Here is a 22,119-nt window from a genome sequence, read left to right as displayed (position 1 = left end):
AACCGGATGTGTCTGAAACCACCCAACCAAGGCAACCTGTAGATGCAACAACTGATCAGTCTACTGCTGCACCGACTAGTCCACCGACTGCTGCTCAGACCAGTCCACCGGCGACTGCTGCTCTGACCAGTCATCCAACTGCTGCGCCGACCAGTCCATCGACTGTTGCTCCGACTAGTCCACCGACTGCTGCTCCGACTAGTCCACCGACTGTTGCGCCGACCACTCCATCGACCGTTGCTCCGACCAGTCCACCGACTGCTGCTCCGACTAGTCCACCGACTGCTGCACCGACTAGTCCACCGACTGCTGCTCCGACTAGTCCACCGACTGCTGCTCCGACTAGTCCACCGACTGCTGCTCCGACTAGTCCACCGACTGTTGCGCCGACCACTCCATCGACCGTTGCTCCGACCAGTCCACCGACTGCTGCTCCGACTAGTCCACCGACTGCTGCTCCGACTAGTCCACCGACTGCTGTGCCGACCAGTCCATCGATTGTTGCTCCGACTAGTCCAATGACTGCTGCTCCGACTAGTCCACTGACTGCTGCGCCGACCAGTCCATCGATTGTTGCTCCGACTAGTCCAACGACTGCTGCTCCGACTAGTCCACCGACTGCTTCCCAGACTAGTCCACCGACTGCTGCTCCGACTAGTCCACCGACTGCTGTGCCGACCAGTCCATCGATTGTTGCTCCGACTAGTCCAATGACTGCTGCTCCGACTAGTCCACTGACTGCTTCCCAGACTAGTCCACCGACTGCTTCCCAGACTAGTCCACCGACTGCTTCCCAGACTAGTCCACCGACTGCTTCCCAGACTAGTCCACCGACTGCTTCCCAGACTAGTCCACCGACTGCTGCTCCGACTAGTCCACCGACTGCTGCTGCGACTAGTCCACCGACTGCTGCTGCGACTAGTCCACCGACTGCTGCTCCGACTAGTCCACCGACTGCTGCTGCGACTAGTCCACCGACTGCTGCTTCGACTAGTCCACCGACTGTTGCGCCGACCACTCCATCGACTGTTGCTCCGACCAGTCCATCGACTGTTGCCCTGACTGGTCCACCGACTGCTGCACCGACCAGTCCACCGACTGCAGCTCCAACAAGTCCACCGACTGCTGCCCTGACCAGTCCAGCCAGTGGTACACCTACCAGTCCACCCAGTAGTGCACCGACCAGACCACCCCCACCAAGTGGTACACCGACCAATCCAATCACTGCTATTCCAACCAGTCAACCCACTGCCACATCGACGGCTCCGACAGCTGCAAGTCCAGCAGTTTCACGCACTGGAGCTGTAACGTACAGCCCTGGAGCAGTGACAACGCAATCACCACCTGTTTCAACTGACTATCCTCGGGATTCATCAAGTAAGGCTCGTTCTCGAAGTCCATATCACAAGACAGGAACATGGGATTCCTGCTTTGATTCCGAGTAGCTTGGGATGAACGTTGTGCGTATTGGATGATTTGTTTGGCCTTATCCTAGATGAAATGAAATACCAAATCTTTGTGAATTAGTAGGGGAACCTTACGCTTGTATGACACCTTAGTTAATTTAGGAAGAATCACCTGCACTTTTTGAATTTTTTTTGGAAATCTAAGATTGGTCATAGCACCTTGAGCCCACTACAACCTTAACACGTATTTCTTTTTTATCACCAGCGTCCATTTTTTACGTTCTCTCTACACCTTGTATTCATGCAAACACAGTCACTTTATTAATCGCGTCGATGTTAGGGGGGCTATCAGCTTTACTTATTAGCTATGAAACCAAACAACTCGATGTACTAGAACGGAGGGAGGTTTTAAGGAAACAAGGGCATACGTCCCCAAGGAAGGGAGTTATTAAGGGCTCTCTTACATTCTGTATATTTCACCACAGATGTGACTGTCATCAATCTTGGAACGAACGAGTCAACCCTAATAAGCTCTCCATCCTATCCCAACAACTACTCGAACAATCTGGATGTAGTTTGGATAATCCGAACGGTAGACAATTGGAGGATTCTCATTGAGTTCATCGCTTTCAACACGGAGAGTGGTTACGATTTTCTTCAGGCTGGGGATGGGGAGGATTTTTCCAATTCCTCCACAACTCTCTTCCGCTGGAGTGGAAGCAGTCTACCACCTCGTGTGTCGTCAAACGGGAACGTCATGTGGCTGAGATTCACGTCAGATAGTATTATTCCCAGTCGTGGGTTTTCCTTGTGGGCTCAAAGTGTCTCGCCAAATGGTAAACAACGTCTTTATGTCGAATACATTATGAAGAGTTTTAATTTCTTACATTTCTGAAAGAGCAGTTGCGACATTATGGTTGCGAAATCTTTTCATATCCTTTCGTAGTCTCCTCTCGGAGTATCGATTTCTTTGAGCTTGCATTGCATTCTGCAACTTTTTTAAAAACGTTTTTGAAATTAACTTGACACCTCATTTCAGGGTTTTTGGATAGATTTCTGGCTTCGGCTTTGAAACTCTGACTTTGGGGCTCTCCAATTTGTCCAATCTAACCCACACAGAGTTGAAACATCTGTTCTTTTCATACAGATGCAAGATACAATTTCTTTTTCTGCATTGATTCGTTTTTATTCAGGGACGAATTGTACTGAAGAGGAATTCAACTGCGGGGTTTATTGCATCAGTGACAACTTGCGATGCAATTTGCGATATGACTGTACCGATGGCAGGGACGAGGAAGCATGTGGTAACGCTCAGCATGTGGATGTTTTTTATTTCACCTTATTTTCTGGAGATCCAGAGGTATTCGTGGAAAGCATAAGCCAGCGAACTTTAAACCACTTTCTAATGTAATCACTGGACCTTACTGAAAAGCAAAGCGCGCATTTCACCGTTACAATTCGATTTCAAAGGAATCAAGTTCAGCCACGGAAGAGTTGAGGTCGAGCTGCCAGTTCATACAGACATCTTTCCATGAAGAGGCAAATTCAGCTGGATCATCCAGGGAGTAGAGAAGATGCTCGTTTCTTTCACCAATCTCAATAGATTCAAAAGTATTATTTTAATTGAGCGCAGCCAGAAAGAAAATTGACTTCAGGAAAACAACCTCACGAGTTTTTGCCTTCTTGATGCCTAGTAATAAATTGACATTTTCTCTATAGCTTTCACTTTCATAAAAATGAAAAATAAACTTTAAACGTGAAAATCGATCTTTGTAAGTAATTTGTATTAAGTGAAATGTGATAACGCTTGTAATTATTGCTTTGAAATATACTTGAGTATCTGTGAGATGTATCTTTGTTATGCAAAGCATCTACCAATCGATTCCACGTATTATATGAAAGAAACTCATGCTCAACAGAGTAAAGCCTTTGAAAACATGGTACATTTAGTGTATCAAAGCAGTATGGTGATTTTGGTTTTTGCACTATATCAGAACTCCCCGTAAAGTTACCATGATTAGAACGAAATGGTACAAGCACGAATTTTATCTTTTGAAGGGTCATATAGTCTATATTCCAATTAACCAAAGGAGTTGCCTTTGTGCTATTTATAGGTTGTGTATTCAATTCGTGTCTGAATAATGGAACGTGTCAACCAGTGGGTAGCTCTGGCTTCAGCTGCGAGTGCCCTTCTAGATTTGGAGGCTTGAGGTGTGAAATAGGTAAGGAGATAAACATAATTAAACCGAAGCTTAGAAATGCCATCAGCAAAAAAAACCTCAGAAGGAGCTTGGCACCCGACTCGACTACCCACCACTATTTATAAGTGAGGCCTGTGCATCAAAATAGCCTGCAAGAACTGTGATGCTAATATATTACCGTATTACATCATACATATATATGTATGATGTAATACGGTGGCACACTTATAAGTGAGGCTAGTCAGCATCGAGAAAATTTGCAAGCAGAAGGCTAATATGTGACACAGCGAAATTAAATTCGATAGCAATTTCCGCAAAGACTATGCCGATATTCATTATTTTGCTGAACACCACTTACAATTACTCTGAAGCTGCTTACAAACTGTTTGGCATTTTCCGTTTCAGTGAAGTCTCAAAGCACACGCGGGTGAACTTTTTTTTCAAAAAGAATAATGCCACCGCGGGGTTTCCTGTAAAAATACTTGTAAATGAGGATTTGTTAGTTTATTGAGCCCTTTATGAACGGAAATAGGAGTCCAGTGAATACCTTTAGACCAGAAACAAGGTGTGACAAAGCTAAATACGGTTTTCGTTTCCTTTTTGGTATGCATGTGCAGCGATATTGAACATCTCCCTCGCGCTCGGGGTCAACGAAACCGTTGAAGTCACATCGCCAGGTTTCCCGGGCAGCCTTCCACGAGGAGTCAGCATCAGCTGGATCATCAGGACGCAGGAAGACAGGAAAATTCTCCTATCTTTTGGCAATCTCACCACTGAGTACTACGACAGTTGGGGGATTGGGAATGGAGATGTTATCAGTCAGTCTACCCTTCTGTCATGGAGATACGGACGCCGTCAACTACCGGTTCTCCTTTCGAATGGAAGTGCCATCTGGATTTCCTTCTCGTTTCCTTTGTCTTACCTAACAAGAGAAGGATTTTCTTTTCTTGCATCCTCTAAGCTATCCACAGGTATGTGAGACTAAGAACCGCGACTGACGTAATATGTTGTAATGAAAACGCCTCTTTGCAGTAGGTCAGTAAATTAAATGCATATTCAACCGTTTGAAAATTTCTTCTTTCTTTCAGAAACACTGACCTGTTCTGATGATAAATTTGATTGTGGGAATTCTGTTTGCATCAGTGAGCTCTTACGATGTGACAGGAGTTATGACTGCATTAATAACACAGACGAAATTTCCTGCGGTAAATATATTTAAAAACTAGAATAATTTTTGTAGGAGGTAAAATGGAAAGGAAATGTCAACACAAAATTATGTCTGTATGTTTAAGTTATGTAAAAAATGATTCAATTAATTGTTGTATTTTCAATTGGATAAACACGAAACATGCTTAGTGATATATTTTCGAAAGCATTTATTTTTATGCATTGTAATGATGTTTTTAAACTTTGCTTTGATTGCAACGCCTTTATTAGCCAAACGTTTTACCTCGCGAAACGCACGGTTTTGTCACGTGAAAGGTCAAATGGCTTCTACAGCCTAAGCCGGTCCGGCGATGGTGTTATTTTTTCCAGGGGGGCCCAGCTTCTGTTCTAAAGGGATTAGAATGGATAATTCGGTGCGCTCTGCGTTTGTAGCTGTAAATCGCTGCAGATAAGAAGTTTAAAAGATGTTCAATGTACTTTCTTTTCGTTGTGGGGGGGGTTGACACAAAAAGACTGGAACAGACATTATGGTACCGGTCATCCCCCAAGCCCCATTCAAATGTCCAAGTCCCACCAGGGAAAAAAGCCCAGACTTATGCATCCTATAGTGTACCAACATCAAAGAGACCCGCCCGCTGACGTGACAGACGTGATATTTGACAGACCCCGACCAGCCCTGGTAGGCCTTGGCTTCAGCTGTGTAAATTTTCCCATGGGGCACGTGGTGGAGTTGTTTATACACATTCCCATAGGACTTGGCCAGAGGCCGACTCCAATATTTTGTTTTCTGTCTAAGGGGAATCCCCAAAGGTGACCAAACTAGATTGTTCAGTATGAACACTAGAGGTATGCAAAAACGGGAGTCGATTTTTAATTAAGAAATTAGCACTAAATCTAACAATTAATTTTGTGAGAGACTAAGTTGATTTAGGGAAATAGTGAGAATGCACTTTTTGTCTTGCTCGTTTTGATATCCTGGAAATTCGATGTTACAAACTGAATATCAATCACAGTGGTTATCAGTTAGGACAGTCAGAGGTAAATGTGCTAAAGCGACCAAACGGCAGCAAAAGGTGAATTTTTGACCATTTGTTTAAATAGTATTCTCCCTGATAGGCCTTCATATTTTTAAAGATCATTGTAGCTCCGAACAAAATATACAGCAATACTTAATAAACTAATCGCTCTTCATCTCCTTCCTTGTTTAAACTGATGGGCTGACACAGGCTATAGACCTTTTCCCCAGTGATGTCACAATCGTACTGGACCTATTATGTTTTGTGATGATAATAGGGGCATAGTGTTCTGATGATCATCTATACTTATTCAGGATAAACTAGTCCAACATCTAGCGTTCGCACGTGCCTTGCACGTGGTTGAAGCTGCCCGTAGGAATATATGCGATCACCGCGGTCAAGGCAGTCCATACGTGGTATTGTTTCCATTAGCGCAATCCTGTCAAGTAGGTGAAAAAGCTCTGTGGTCACAAAGTGCCTTTTTTTGGAGACAATCTAAAAAAGCCAACAAGCTAGTTTCAAACCACTAGACTTGTGAGGCACACCTCGGAACCATGGCTCTCCAGAGGGGATTGCGATATTGTACTGTATCAATCGAGGTTATGTATACAGCCCATGTAAAAACAACGAACAGATCAGCCTCAATCGAAGCTCAAAAGATATATTTTACTGTTTACGGCTTCTGTAGGCTGTGATTTCACCTCCTGCCAGAACAACGGAACCTGTATACCAACATACTACGGCTATTTTAGATGCAGTTGTTCCCAAGGCTTTTCAGGAAGATTCTGTGAAAAAGGTAAATAGCTATATTTAATAAATTCGCCCATGAAAGGAGAGAGTACAGATTTCCAATAGTTTAAACTTTGTTTTCCATGTACGTTACCAAAGTCGAACAAATAAAAGGTGAAAATATTACCAAAATAAACTTTAATGATCTAAACTAAACATTTTGATTGACATGACTTAATACTTCTTGATTCGCATTTTCTGATCCAAATCCTGAATGATATGGTCATGTTTCTGTTAAACACGAAGTGCACATTGATGATGTAGATCAAATACTTTTTTCTTACTGTCACATATGTCACTTCTTGAGTGTGTGCCACGATTATTAATGAAAGCAGTCGGTCAATTCTGAAAATTAGGTTTTTAAAAATCTCAAAATTTTAATTAAAATGCAAGAAGTAAAGAGTTTCCAATTTGTTAATTTCATCCAGTCATCTTTGAGTGTGAGGCTTATTCGTACACTTTTGAAGAATCTGACAGATGTGATGGAATCATTCAGTGTCCTAACGGCGATGACGAAAAGGATTGTGGTAAGACGTTCTGTCCCTTTACAGCTTTCGAACTAGTGGCAAAAATGCACGTGATCTGTCATACATCGGACATCTTTTTGAATCAAATTGTTGGCGATTTAGTAACTCCTTTCATATTGTTCAATGTCAGACGGGAGAAACATTATTACAAAGACACGAAGTTTTGATCTGTTTTATCTGCTTTATTAGTAAAAAAGTAAGTGATCATTGAGCACTATTCTATGTAGGAAACGTGGCATTTTAAAAACAAAAACATCTCATTGCTGAAAGAGAATTCAGTACATTTTATTCTTTAAAATGAGTGACGTAAGATACCATGTTTCCTTTGCAGGAAATGAATAAAGACAGGGTAACCTGGACCTGGGGGTGGTTTTGTCAAACCCCCGAAACGGTGGGGATGAGGTTACGTTAAACTGCGCAGTTCGTGGGAACAAATCGAACACACACAGTACAAAATTACTAAGATAATTTCCTCGCTATTTTAAAATGCACACAATTGTATCTCACATTGGAAACATTATAGCCTCAAAGTAAAAGATGTAATTGCCCAATACACTTTATACATTAACTCTCTTGTTTTGTAGATTGTAGTGCAAACGAGTACCGATGTCGTGATAGCATCTGCGTGAGTTCAGCCAATGCAGAATGCAATGGCATACCAGAATGTCTGGATTATTCAGATGAAGGAGTTACCTGTAATACTGGTAGGTTTACCACTTCTGATCCTCCAGCAAAAAAAACTTTATTTGGAAAATAAAAACCACATCGCAATTTCAAAATCAGTAATTCAGTGCAAAGTATTGGATATATCGACAAAAGAAGTTTAAGTGCTCGTTTTGTCACCGTAACGTGTTTGATCTTTTTTATCATTCTTTCTTGATATCCATTAAGCTTACTGCATCGAAATTCAGAGTGAAGTGTGCTCAGCTATTCTGACTTACAATACCACCTACTTCCCGAACGACTTCGTGTCATCCCATCGACAAGCGAATGACTTCATTGCTCAACATCTGCCTCAACTTACAGCCAACTGCACCGATAGCGAGAGACTTGCTCTGTGTATGTCGTTCTTCCCAGAATGTCCTCAGTTTGGTTCTGACCGAAGAGTCTGCTCAACATTGTGTTCCAGAGCTTTAAAATGTGTCGGTGTGGACACGGATTCTAACACCACAAGTTTGTCGTGTGAAGTCTATCCAGACCGTGGTTTGCTGTCAACATCGGACGGTTGTTTTTACCACAGAGCAGGTGGGTCGGCAACAATGTACGTTATTTGTAGTTTTTGCTCTGTTATCTGGGAAAATCTTGTTGAAATAAAGGCAGTGAGTTTGTTGTTATTGTTCCATTGTCTGCAAATTGAGAAGAGAGGAACAAGTGTCATTAGGGTGCAAACGGGCTGGCTTCCATTTGTCGGTCCATCTTGAATTTTTGGACTAGAAACCTTTTGACTTCACAAATTAAGAACACTCTCACTTTGTCGAGAACAACAATATGAGAGCGCAATGATTTTTGGGTGTAGGTCGCGATGAGAACCGAAATTATGCGGTTGTGTGTTATAGGCCTACGTATTTAGAAGAGCGCACTCATGCATCGCGATCTATAGCTGGTGAAATAATTGCCAAATACCTTTAACCACTGTTGAATTTTACCAAGTAATTAGTACCTTTTAAACTATGTATCCAGATGTGCTACAAGCAGGAGACTGTGGGCGTCGACCAGCGGCCTCGCCTTCTCTCAATCCTTTCAGTCGTATCGTTGGTGGAGCTCAGACGCACATTGCCAACTGGCCTTGGATTGGTTCATATCGACACGCTAGTGGATCGCATGGATGTGGAGTATCACTAATCAGTAGATATTGGGCAGTCACAGCAGCACACTGCACGTAAGTTTAGAAAAGGGAAAACTCTTATCGGTCGATACCCATGAAATTTTAATTATCGTTGCGCAATTGTTGATTTGTATGTAAATGTCATTCCAGCATAAACGTGAATGATTTTTTTCTGAGACGTTTACTGATGTGAAACTGGAAAAACACAAAAAACGTTCCTGTAGCATTCCCCAGACACCGATACAAAGGGAAATTAAGCCATCATAGTTCCCCGCAAAGAATGAATAAAACAGATTCTCTTGGAGTTTCGAAAGATCACATTAAACAGCAGCCTAACTCAACTTCATAACGGCAGTGGTCGGGAACTATATGTTGAGAAAGAGTTACTGTCATCTCAAGATCAAGGTATAAAATACTTGTTCCACAAACCAGTGAAAAAAATTGTTTCCAAAAGTTTTTAAAAATAACTGAGAAGTTTACATCTGATCCATGGTTACAGATACAACAATAACCTGACTTCCTTTTCTTTCTAGGCATCTGCAATACGTAGTGTTTGGCAGTTCAACTTTGGATATTCCATTTAACTACCAGCACGTCTATAGGGTTAGCAAAGTATTCAATCATCCTTTGCACAACTCCCGAGGTACCACAACGACATTGCACATCTGAAACTGGCCTCCCCCGTACGATATACGGGACACCGTCCAACCAATCTGCTTGCAAATTGCTGACAATGAAACTGAGGTCTACGACAGGTGCCATGCAATAGGTTGGGGCCGAACTTCGTACGGAGGTAAATGTTGATGCCTTTTGTAACAAGACTCACAGAGAAATTGAAAGGCAGTTCTTGGTTCCGTTGTGGAGTTTGTTGTACATTGTCTGTATGACGTCGATCCTGCTTTCCAAGGATATATATCAAATTTTGTTTTCCAACTAACTTGCTTTTACTACGAGTACGAGTACTCTGAAAACGGTACTCGAATAGTACTCGAGTACGAGTACCGAGTACGAGTACTACAACACTGGTGCCATGCAAATGGGTTGGGGCAGAACTTCGTACGGAGGTAAAAAACACTCATGGAGGTACGGAAGGGTGGTTCTTGGTTACGTTGTAGAGTTTACGTACATTTTGTGTATTATAACGTCTATCCCGTATTTCGAAGGATATTAATATTTGTTTACAAATTAACTGATTTAGTTTGTGTATTACACTCCTCTATTTGCAGTCAATTTGGGTTCAAATACTTCATAACCCGAACATTATTTGAAAGACCACTAAAATTGTTGTCGTCGTTAGCATTTTATTTTGAAATTTTCTCTTAAAATAAATCCTTCACTTCATTTTGAAAACACATATTGAATTTTGAATAAGTAGCATGAAGTGAGTTATACCTTCGACCACCTTGATTCTCAAATCTTGACCCTTTTGTTTCCAGGTATCGTTTCTCCTGTCTTGAAAGAAGCACGTGTGCCTCTACTGGGATGGGAGCAATGTAAAGCTAACAGTGAAATTCAGGGACGACTATTTGTCTCATCAAGTCAGATATGTGCTGGAATTGGAGACGAAACTAACAAAACCTGTAATGTATGTTGGAGCTTATTCATAATAATTAACGTTCTTTCAAATATTGATTTCCCCGGTTAAATTGTAATTTAAAAGAAGCGGTGGTGCGCGTTTTGTAGAGACGTCTGATTATCGATTTCACTCATTTATCAAAAACTCTTTATCTTGTCCAAATTGTAAAATTGCTTCTCGAAGACTTATCTTTTATTGAATTATTTAATGATTTTGTCAGTTTTGCAAGTTTATGCTGGCCAACCATAATGAACGATTGAGCTGCTTTGCAATGAAAATTTTACCAAGACCTAAACGGCTTGTGTTGTAGTCGTGCTCTTGAATTTCATATTAAGTTTAAACATTACTTAGCCTTAGTTATCGTTGGCCTTATCACGTGAGATTGTTTTTTTCGTACCTTTGTGTGCAGGGTGACAGTGGAAGTCCACTGGTCTGTCAGGGCACGGACGGCCGGTGGAAGATGGTTGGTATTGTCAGCACTGGTGTTAGATGCGGACAAACTGCCCCCACCGCTTTCACGAGAGTCTCACAGTACATTGATTTCATCAGATACACAATCGCTTCAGGTAAGATCATATAAAACAGAAATAACACGAAAATTTGCCAATTCGTGACAGGTCTTAATCCTGGTAATTCCCTGTCCTGTTGGAAAAAAAGAGGACTTTTGTCAAACTTCAGACCTTTAGGACAGTTTTATTTTGGCTGTAGTAATGAACGCAAGGTTATAACAATTGTGTTTGCAGAGGTTTATTAACAAATGCTTCAGAAGGTGAACCTTTTGTTCTGTTCAGATTCCAATCTATGCAGTGTGGATGACTTCAGATGTAGCTCTGGGACTTGTATAACGCCTGAGCTCGTGTGCAATACGTTCCCTGACTGTGACGACGGGAGTGACGAATTATCTTGTGACCCTGGAGGTATGAATTATTGGAGATAATGTTAACACGAGAAAAGTATTCTTCTACAGAAAGGAGAATTGGAAACAGCATGTTGTGGAGCAGTGTTATGAAGAAAAATCCGTTATGCTTGTGCTTGTAAATCCCGATTTAGTACATTGCACCACATCACCTCCAAATTCAAGCAAACGTTCAGTAAATGTTGCCTTCTCTTACACGCATGTGGATTACAAAAGCGCAGTAAGTGTTGGTCTTCTGAGCAGCCTTTCTTCCTACGCAAAACTTTAGTATGAAGTCTTGCTTTGGGTTAAAAAAAATCTGGGATAACAATGTGTTCTGCTCTTTGGAAAACATTTCATATACGCGTTCATTCATTAAATTCTTACAGGAAGCCTCTCCGTTTCTCTGGATGAAAATGAAAGAATCCAACTGCTCTCACCTTTTTACCCGATGAATTACATCAACAACCTGAATGTAATTTGGAACATCTTCACTGAGGACGGTTTCAAGATTTCCATAAAGTTTGTAACATTCAGCACCGAGCAGGGTGACATTTTGCAGGCTGGAGATGGCGTCTATGCTGTCAATGGTTCTACGAATTTTTTCTCGTGGAGTGAGATGAGGCGCCCACCTAGTCTTCTCTCAAGTAATAGCACCATGTGGCTGAGATTTACGTCTAATTCCTTTAACACAAGAAGAGGATTTAATATCACTGTCACCAGCGTTCCCTCAAATGGTATGAAAATGATCAATAGGGCCTACATGTAGTTCTATCGCGTGTTTGTGTCGTGGAAATTATTTCATTTTTAGGAAGATGATAAACATTTCAGTCATGGTTATTTTATACAGTGATGTAGATTAGGTGGTTATTCACTAAATCAAAAGTCTTGAACTTACTGATCTTTTTCCCGTTGTAGAAAGATAAATGTTAGCTCCTTTTTTCTCTACTTTGTTCATTTAAAAAATATACAGAATGTGAGATACGAGTGACGCTGACTATACTGCTTATGACGCGCAGGGCACCAGTTTGTTATATTTGCCTTTAACCTACAGCAGCATATTGATTTTGTTTAATTAGCTTTTGGTTTCTTAATTGTTTATTCAACCTGGGCACAGATCTTCAAAACTACCAGGTTCATGGTTTGCCGGTAATGAGGTTTCCTTCATTACACATTTTAATTTTCGGAAAAATTTCCATTAGAATCTCTGAATTGTACGGAAGAGGAGTTTGACTGTGGACACTCTGTCTGCATTGATCGTGGCTGGTTGTGTGATCGAAAGATCGATTGCTCCGACGGCCGAGATGAGGAATTTCAGTGCGGTAAGTTTTATTTCCACGTGAATATTTTGTCAGTGGACAATGAAATTTTTCCATTTTTCAATTCATCGTTTGCTACAATATCCTTTTAATTTAGGATGTGTGTTGAACACCTGCCTGAACAATGGAACTTGCCACCCCGTTGGAGGATCTGGTTTCAACTGTCACTGTCATGAGGGCTTTGGTGGCACTCTGTGTGATATAGGTGAGGCAAGTTTTGAACCCTCAAAGAGCCGGGTTTTTTTTAGACCATCTCATAGCCGGGTAGGGCGGATTCAACCCCTCCTCCCGGAACCCCGCTGTTCCACACTTTTTTTTAAACATGATATGCTTATTGACATGCTTGCGTCTAATCATAAAAAATTAAGATGGAACCAAATCAAAATTGTATGTTTTGTTCTTACATTATTTGAAGGCTGCACACATGCCAGCCAGCTTTCGTTGAGCACCACAGTGGGAAAAGTATGCATTGTTGGTTGACCTGTCATGTATACTGGGGCAAGAACGGTTTGTTTGACTTTCACGAAATTTCAAATTTCAAAGGGTATTTTACTTCCTTTTTGATTTTAATGCTCAAATATCGACGTTATGCTAGCAGTGGCGTAGCTAGGATTCACTGGTTGTGGGGGTATAAAGGGGCACCGGTATCTTATGGGGGGGCACCAGCTTTCAGTGGTGTGTTTGTTGGGGGCAAGTTTTTGTTAGACTTGTTAAGTATTCATTCATCCGTTTTTTCAGTGGGGGGGTCTGGGGCACAAGGGATTTGTGGGGTCACGTGCCCCCAGGCCCCCCGTGGTTACGCCACTATATCCTAGAAAGAAAGCCGACATGTTACATGGTTTTTAAAGAAAAAGTGCAAAAGCGTTTCCATACATTGAAAAATTCCTTGCAGCTTCATTTTACGGTGATGTAAAGGTTGCTTGTGCACTCCACACATGAGCTTCGTTGGGTAAAATTCGTGAATGCCGGGAGTCGATTTAGGGCTGCCTACGATTTTGTTTGGACATTTTCTCACCGTCGCGAGCCCACCGGGAAAGTAAGTTTGAGTAGCAAAAATTTAATCACCTCATTAAACTTATATTTCACAATAGACGTGACTCTCGTCAATCTTGGGGCGAACGACTCAGTCCTAATAAATTCCCCGTCCTATCCAAACTACTACACAAACAATCTGGACCTCGTGTGGATTGTCGAAACGGGGGACTATCGACAGATTCTCATCGATTTCATTGCTTTCAACACGGAGAGTTGTTGTGACCATCTAAGAGGTGGGGATGGAGAGGATTTTTCCAATTCCTCTACAAGTCTCTTCCGCTGGAGTGGAAGCAGTCTTCCATCTCGTTTTTCGTCCAACGGAAACGTCATGTGGCTGAGATTCACATCAGATTATAGTATCACCAGGAGTGGGTTTCTCTTGTCGGCTCGAAGCGTCTCGTCAAATGGTAAGTCCCAATATTTATGCTCTATCTGTAGCAATAGAGTTTAATGTCTTAGGTACTTTCGAATGTTTTCTGTCAGAAATATATTGCCATATTGATAAAAGGAGTAGTGCAATATTATTTCAGTCCCAAGTCTTTATCCTTAATTTTTGAACTTTTAGCGCAGTAGAATTCTTCTGGATGTGATATCATGTAACTATCGCATATTTATTGCTAATCGTGGGGCTATCAATTCTAATATCCACTGCATGATACATTTAGGTTTTCTAACAAATGTGCGTAAGTAGGAATATGACAGACCCCGTAACGCCATAAATACCGCGGAATAACCCAGTTACCCATTTTAAGACAAATTATAAGAAAACAGTGTGAGCCATACTTCTCTGTGAGGAATGCCACACATGTCATACAGTACCACATTCATGTCTCCGTGGTCGCGATGCGAAAAAGGGCATGAGATTGGCTGGAATCACTTGGCTTGGCAAATCACCTCTAGCACAAATTGCTGTGTTGCTTACTAAGTACTGAGTGTCAGCAAGTGGATCGCAAAAAGAAAGACTGCAAATTGTGACCAAAACCACATGCCTCAATATATTCTAATACCGAGTGAGTTGTTTAAGCCTATAATGTGGAAATATCGATCAACAGTTGGAAAAGTGGGGGACATGCCACCCCAGCCCCACCGATTGACGCCCACGAGTGTATGCAAACTTTGGCCCCAACTTTGCTCTTCTCTGCCACCGGATAGCCCCAATGGACAGCAAAGCTGCCAACTTTCCTGCTGTAGATAGGCTTACGGCAACTTCCCTATTGTGATCGAAAGCACACCAGCTCACCGGGACCCGGGTCTACCTACGCCAACTCGAAGTACAAGAAAATGTTCATCGTAACTGATCAACGCAGTATTACCACAAGTTTCTTCATGCACTCTGGTTCAGCTCATTAATGTCTAGAATTCACAATCTGGGTTGTGGACAACTTGTGGCTGAGTTCAGGCGGCTTGTTCTCGTTTGTTCACGAACAGCTTGATTTGTTGTTCGCAGGTCGGTCGCTCGAAAGCCGGAATGTACAACCGGTTATTAGCGCTAGTATTTATTTGTGGAAAGCAACATGTAACATGGCAGCGTCCTCGGGTATTCTTCGAGAGTTAATGTTGGATAACTGGGGTAACTTATTTTCCATTTAAACATTCATTTTTCTCATGGAAAATTATTAATGTTAATTTGCAAACTTTCTATTGTCTTCGGCTTTGTGAAGCCATATCGATACTTTTGCGGCTGTTCAAAAATCAAATCTCACGAGTTTTTCCGTGTGTTCGTGTAAAATCCTGACGAGGAGGTGGTGTTTGATCCTGCTCCGAGAACAGTGTTCTTGAGTCGTGTTCCCGCCGTTCGAGCACGGGAACACGAAACCCGTGTCAAGAACAGACCACCCGACCTCGACAGATATGTAAAGCGTGGTTTCCATATCGACCTAAGAAACGCAGAGAGCAACGCAATCAAGACGCAAACTGAAACGCGGACATATTACACTCCGGTGATCAACTAAATAGCTGACCATCAACGAAATGCATGAAACTGGGGGCAGGGTTTGGGCCCATGAGGCGGTACAGTCTATCTAAAACCACATTTTCTGCGAAAATCACAGCGTTTCGTAAGCCATTTTGTTTCAATTTTTGGGTGGAATGGCGTCATGCACACTCTTTTCCGTTTGTGTCTGCGTATTTATGTCTTGCGTTCCGTTTGAATTAAAAACGACTAGATGGAAACCATGCTTAACCGCCATCATCTTCATGACAGTAAACCCCACAAAGAAACAATAATGCAAAGTTTATAGTTGTTGGAGCACCATTACGGTGTCCAGGGGGTAGCGTGGTCAAATCCACTGCTCCTTATTTTCTTTGTTCATCCTTTTAATCAATTAGTTAGCCATGTTGAATTGCATTGAATGGTTTTTGAAACGATTGAAAAGCTGTTTTGACTTGAGTCCTCCCCGTTCAATTTAAAGTTGCATTATGTATTTTGGTCAAGCTCCTTTGGGTTTCGTAAGTGGTTTCTGACCAGTGCCTTGCCTGTAACAAAAGATATTGGCTGATGGGAAGAAGAGTCAAACGAGACTGGAGAGTTCATAGTGCCGGTACAACGTTCCAATCAAATCAACTTTTTACTTCGTTCTGATAACGGATTCAGTTTCTCTATAATTATGATTTGCTTCAAAGGTTTTAATTTCGTTTTATTATTTAGAAACGAACTGTGCTGAGGGAGAATTGAACTGCGGGGCTTATTGTATCAATGACAACCTGCGGTGTAACTATCAAGATGACTGTGTCGATGGTAGAGATGAGGAAGAATGCGGTAAATATACAAATCATTAAAAACAATCGTTTTAATTAAAAAGGATAATGTGTTGGGATGCCCTAATGAAATTTACCAACTCTAAACCTATTCCTGTCTATGATTGTCAAAGAAAACTTTGGAACTAAACGAACGTTAGTGCGCTCCAGTAATCGTGAAATGGAATCATCGGTTTCGAAAATATTTTAACTTGACTTTATAGCCCTACTTCCTTCGTAGCTATATTTCCGGTCTTTTTTATGCGATTTTTTTCTGTTATCAGGTTGTGTGATCAGCCCATGTCTAAACAACGGGACATGTAACCCTATTGGAAGGTATGGCCTCAGCTGCATATGTCCCACCGGCTTTCAAGGGGCGAGGTGTGAAACAGGTAAAGTTCAAATATAACAGGTGCATTCCCAATTCACTATCACTGTGTTAACTTTTTAAACATAATATCACTTTGACTTTGATAAACGTGAGCTGATAAAACTTGTACGTCATATTTCTAATGTCAATGTTTATTTGTTAAACACTACATGAATTTATTTTTAATGTCATCAATGTAAGAACCATGTTTAGAAACTGATTTTAGCGCAGTGTTTTAACTGTATTGTTAGCATCTATTGAATACAAGGAGAGATTAAACCAACCAAGCTCTACACTGTTTTCTTCTTTGGGTATACATTTATATTAAAAGTGAACATCTCCCTCGGGGCCAACGAAACCGTTGAAGTCAGGTCGCCAGGTTACCCAGGCAGCTTTCCAAGAGGAGTATTTATCAACTGGATCATCAGGACGGAGGAAGACAGGAAGATTCTCGTTTCGTTTGGCAATCTTACCACCGATTACTATGACAACTGGAGGATCGGGAACGGAGATGTTGTCAGTCAGTCTACCCTTCTGTCGTGGAGATACCGACGGCGTCAACTACCGGTTCTCCTTTCGAATGGAAGTGCCATCTGGATTTCATTTTCGTTTTCTTTGTCCTATCAAACAAGAGAAGGATTTTCCTTTGTTGCGTCTTCTGTGCCATCCACAGGTATGAGAAACCGAGAACCGTGATTTAAAGTAATAGTTTTGTTATCGAAACCTTTTATTTGCCGCGTGGCCATTGATTGCAATGTGTAAACACTGAATTTTTGAAATTTTGTTTTCTTTGTGTAGAAACTTTGACCTGTTCTGATGATGAATTTGATTGTGGAAATTCTGTTTGCATCAACGGTCTCTTACAATGTGACAGAAATTATGACTGCATCAATAACAGAGACGAAATTTCCTGTGGTAAATATATTATTTAAACTGTGTAATTTATCTCGTAGGTGAATGGAAAGGTATTAAAAATGAAAAATCCTCTCTGTGAGTGTTAATTTTGCAAAAATGATTTAATTGACAGCTGTTATAGTTTTAGATTGAATAGACACGAAACATGCTTGGTGATGTATGGTTAAAAGCGCTTAGTTCGATGCGTTATAATAACGTTTTCCAACTTTGCTTTGATTGCAACGCATTTTAGTACCAAAACATTTAAAAACTAAGTGCGTTTGTAAATACTAAAACTGCACCAAAAGCATAATTACTCCCAACTCTTATTCGATTGTGTTAAAGCAATGCATTAATATAATTATCAAGTCTTACGAGAGTATTGAGTTGATTTGAGGAAAACCAAGAAATTGGAAATGGCATTTGGACTATAGCTTGTTCGATTTCCACGAAATTCGGTATTAAAAAAACTGATTATCAGGTACAATGGTTATCAGTTTGGACAGTCAGAAGTTAAGTTTCTAAAGCGACCACACGGCAGCAGAAGGTGATTTTCGACCATTTGTTTAAATAAATAATATTCTCGCTGATGAGGCCTTCAAATGTTTTTTTTAAACCATTGTAGCTCCCAACAGAATATACAACTCGACGCAATCATTTCAGGCAAAAAGAAACACACAAAAGCTAATCAAATGTATAACTCTCCCATCTCCTTCCTTTTTATTACTGATGGGTTGACGGGGGCTATGGTCATAGCGTGCCTTTTTCTGAGACAATCTAAAAAACCAACAGGATAGCCTCGAGCCTCGAGCCACCAGACTTCTGGGGCACACCTCCGAACCATGGCTCTCCAGAAGGAATTGCGATATTGTACTGTAACAATCGAGGTTATTTATACAGCCCATCTAAAACAGCGAAAAGGTCAGCCTCAACCGAAGCTTAAAGGATATATTTTACTGTTTACGGCTTCCGTAGGCTGTGATTTCGTCTCCTGCCAGAACAACGGAACCTGTATACCAACATACTACGACTATTTTAGATGCATCTGTTCCCAAGGGTTTACAGGAAGATTCTGCGAAGAAGGTAGTTAAGTGCAAGTTTATTAATTCGCCCATACACAGATGGAGTACAGATATTTGATAGCTGACATGGACTGTCCAAATAAGAATGTGGCGAATGTAACTGACACCTCTTGTGGTGGACCCAGTAACCGGCCGGATCAGGGATGGAATTGACCTGGCCCAGCCCCACAAATATATTTATTAACCTTGAGCAAGGATGAGCGGCTACCCTGACACAAGGGGGGATATCAGTAAACGAACGGCGGACTAAGCCTAGGGGCAGTTCGTTGGGTGGACGTTTACCACCAATTAGGAAAGACTAGATTCATCTGGTTATACAGTAATGAAACACAGGGAAACCTAAATAAACCTCACAGTGACACAGGATTTCCAAGGACAATAATCAAGTATTTGATTTATTGCAATAAAAATCAATAAGGTATATAAAATCACCCAAAGTTTATGTACACGAATATACCTCACAAGGCAATACAATATGCCTCACGTGGTTAACTAACCACCCGACTAACTTAAACACAGCTAGCCTACAACCCAAGGGTTACCTCTCTAAATAGTGATAGCCCTCACACAAATAACACAGAGTGTCATGCAAAACAGGGTCGATCTAACGAAAGGGAAATTACCCTCACAGCGATCTGAGTACATCAAGTAAACCTCAAGGCTAGCTAGCACAATGACAAGATTGCCTTCCAGCCGTCACCCCACTATCAGTGCTTACAGACGACAAGCAATCCAACAGCAAAGACCACTAGCTCCCAGCCTAGGTTCACGACACTCAGCTCTATCACTAAAGTAATCTAGACCCAATACGGTTCGCTACTACACCTACCAGTTATAGTCACTACACGCAGCGCCCCAGGTGCAGCGTCCACACTATACCTCGCACAGTCACAGCACAGAACGGTAGAAAGCGTCCTCCACGATCCTGCCACTCTGCGACCCAGCAGCGAAAACTCACAAACTGATTGTGCGCGTTCTAAGCACGCCGCAAGCGCCCAGACCTAGTGCTCTACGCAACGCTGATTGGTCAACGCAATGCTTAATAATTCATGACTTAGACTGGCATTCATGCCTACCCCTGTTTCGTTACGAGAAGAAATAAGGACGAAATAAGGGTAAAAAAAATGCAAACTAAAAATAAACGTGAGTGACCAAAACCAAACGTCTTTTGATTAATATGGTCAATTCCTTCTTAATTCCCTCTTTCTGATCCAAATTCTGAATGATGTGGCCAATTTTCTGTTAATTAAACGTGAAGTGCACATTGATGATGTAGTTCACTTAATAGCTTCTTACAGCCATATATGTCACTTCTTGAGTGCGAGGTACGATTAAGAATGAATGCAGTCTGTTGGTTGTTCTCAAATTTTGAATGAAATATCAGACGTAAAGAGTTTCCAATTATTTTCATCCAGTCATCTTTGAGTGTGAGGCTTATCCGTACACTTTCGAAGAATCTGGCAGATGTAATGGAACCATTCAGTGTCCAAACGGTGATGACGAAAAGGATTGTGGTAAGACGATCTCTCTGTACAGTTTTTAACTTAGTAAGAAAAGACACGTGATCTGAAATACGTCGGACATCTTTTTGAACCAAATTGGTGGCAATTCAGTAATTTCTTTCATATTGTTCAATGTCAGAAGGGAGAGCATTACAAAGAGACGATTTTTTTTATCGTTTTGCTTGATTAGTAAAAAATCTAAGTACTTTCTTTTCAGGGAGCTTTACCGTTTAAAAGGAAAAAACAAATAAAACAATTCAGTAGATTTTATACTGATGAAAAGAGAGTGACGTAAGGCATTATGTGCTTTCCAACAAAGGAAATTTTTTACTTTATATGTAACAATGGCCTCAGTCCTTAGTTACTCGAAGTCAGGCAAAAGAAAAATGAAAGTTTCTGTTGGTACGTTCTTTAAAGGATCTTATGTATGGTCAAAGTGTCTTGTCAAACACCGGAGACGATGGGAACAAGGTTAAGTAAACTTGTGTAACTCTCGGAAGCTAATTGAACACACTGTACATAATTGTTGAGATAATTTCTCAGAAATCCTCGCTATTTCAAAATGCACACAATAGAGTCTCACAATGGAAACATTAGATCCCTTTAGTAAGGGTTTTAATTGCCCAATACACTTTATACATTAACTCTCTTGTTTTGTAGATTGTAGTGCAAACGAGTACCGATGTCGTGATAGCATCTGCGTGAGTTCAGCCAATGCAGAATGCAATGGCATACCTGAATGTCTGGATTATTCAGATGAAGGAGTTACCTGCAATGCTGGTAAGTTGTGAAAGTTTTAAACCTCTTAGAAAAGAACAGTTTAGAAACTAATAAGTTCGAAGGTAATTTTAAGACAGCATTTCAAGGTATTTGTAGAGTTTTGGTCACTATAACACACGTAATACAGGACTCCTTTGTATAACTCATTATCAAAGCGTACTGCATAGAAATCCCGAACGAGGTATGCTCAGCCATTCTTACGTACAACACCACCTACTTCCCGAATGACTTTGTGTCATCCCATCGACAAGCAAACCTCTTCATCGCTGAACATCTGCCCCAACTCACGGCCAACTGCACCAATAGCGAGAGACTTGCTCTGTGTATGTCGTTCTTCCCGGAGTGTCCTCAGTTTGGTTCTGCCCGAAGAGTCTGCGCCTCGTTGTGTTCCAGAGCTTTAGAATGTGTTGGTCTAGAGACGAACTCCACATCTTTACAGTGCGACGTTTACCCTGACCGTGGTATATTATCGACCTCAGAAGGCTGCCTCTTTGACGACGAAGGTGAGTTGACATATTTTGAAACTGATCGTTTGGTTGTTTTGATGAATATTACAGGATGCCCGTACCCACATTGTAATGTTGAAGGATAACTTTGATGTACAAGATACAGTTTATTAATTTCAGTGTCGACTGTAATAAAGTGCCCCATCAGCAATTTTAGCCAGAATATTGACTAAAACGTTACATTTGCCCTCTCAACACCAAATATATCCCATTTTTAGAAATCCAGTCGTTAAAGGCAATTTACCTGTATCTCTTGCTGCGTTGAATAGCGTCTGCGGTGTCCTGCATTCGAGTGGTCCTTCCAGATCTGCGCTTTATTACTAGGCCTAAAGCAGCGACCCTTCCATCGCTCAGATGACGTTCGAGGAATTGCTCGTGTACGCCGAGTTAACTGAAATTATTTATTGAACATTCCCCTTCATGAAAACCTTACTTGTTTGGCACCTAGTTTGGACTAGGTTCCTTATTCCTTGTTGAGGTGAAAGTGTTTGTC

The 22,119-nt window shown here is 41.4% G+C and overlaps 1 protein-coding gene across 1 annotated transcript in view; it reads left to right on the top strand.

Moving 5' to 3' along the window:
• The first annotated feature begins 384 nt into the window (after positions 1–384).
• Positions 385–22,119, top strand: part of LOC110975282 (uncharacterized) — a 57,922-nt gene continuing 36,187 nt past the window's right edge. Inside the window, 29 exon segments of the mRNA XM_087132118.1 lie at positions 385–1,377; positions 1,892–2,242; positions 2,600–2,710; positions 3,521–3,628; positions 4,225–4,578; positions 4,696–4,812; positions 6,479–6,586; positions 7,008–7,106; positions 7,691–7,810; positions 7,998–8,351; positions 8,787–8,985; positions 9,465–9,568; positions 9,571–9,626; positions 9,628–9,724; positions 10,368–10,516; positions 10,917–11,073; positions 11,299–11,424; positions 11,792–12,139; positions 12,605–12,724; positions 12,819–12,926; positions 13,813–14,163; positions 16,404–16,514; positions 16,777–16,884; positions 17,194–17,535; positions 17,661–17,777; positions 18,732–18,839; positions 20,254–20,352; positions 21,001–21,120; positions 21,276–21,623. Of these exon segments, the coding sequence (XP_086988244.1) occupies positions 519–1,377; positions 1,892–2,242; positions 2,600–2,710; positions 3,521–3,628; positions 4,225–4,578; positions 4,696–4,812; positions 6,479–6,586; positions 7,008–7,106; positions 7,691–7,810; positions 7,998–8,351; positions 8,787–8,985; positions 9,465–9,568; positions 9,571–9,626; positions 9,628–9,724; positions 10,368–10,516; positions 10,917–11,073; positions 11,299–11,424; positions 11,792–12,139; positions 12,605–12,724; positions 12,819–12,926; positions 13,813–14,163; positions 16,404–16,514; positions 16,777–16,884; positions 17,194–17,535; positions 17,661–17,777; positions 18,732–18,839; positions 20,254–20,352; positions 21,001–21,120; positions 21,276–21,623 (5,749 nt within the window). The 5' untranslated portion in view covers positions 385–518.

This window comes from Acanthaster planci, unplaced genomic scaffold (genome assembly GCF_054643075.1).
Source record: "Acanthaster planci isolate LZ-2023a unplaced genomic scaffold, COTS_SCS Contig94, whole genome shotgun sequence".
Classification (NCBI taxonomy): domain Eukaryota; kingdom Metazoa; phylum Echinodermata; class Asteroidea; order Valvatida; family Acanthasteridae; genus Acanthaster; species Acanthaster planci.
Note: the sequence above shows the minus strand (reverse complement) of the source record. Positions and strands in the feature narration are given on the sequence as shown.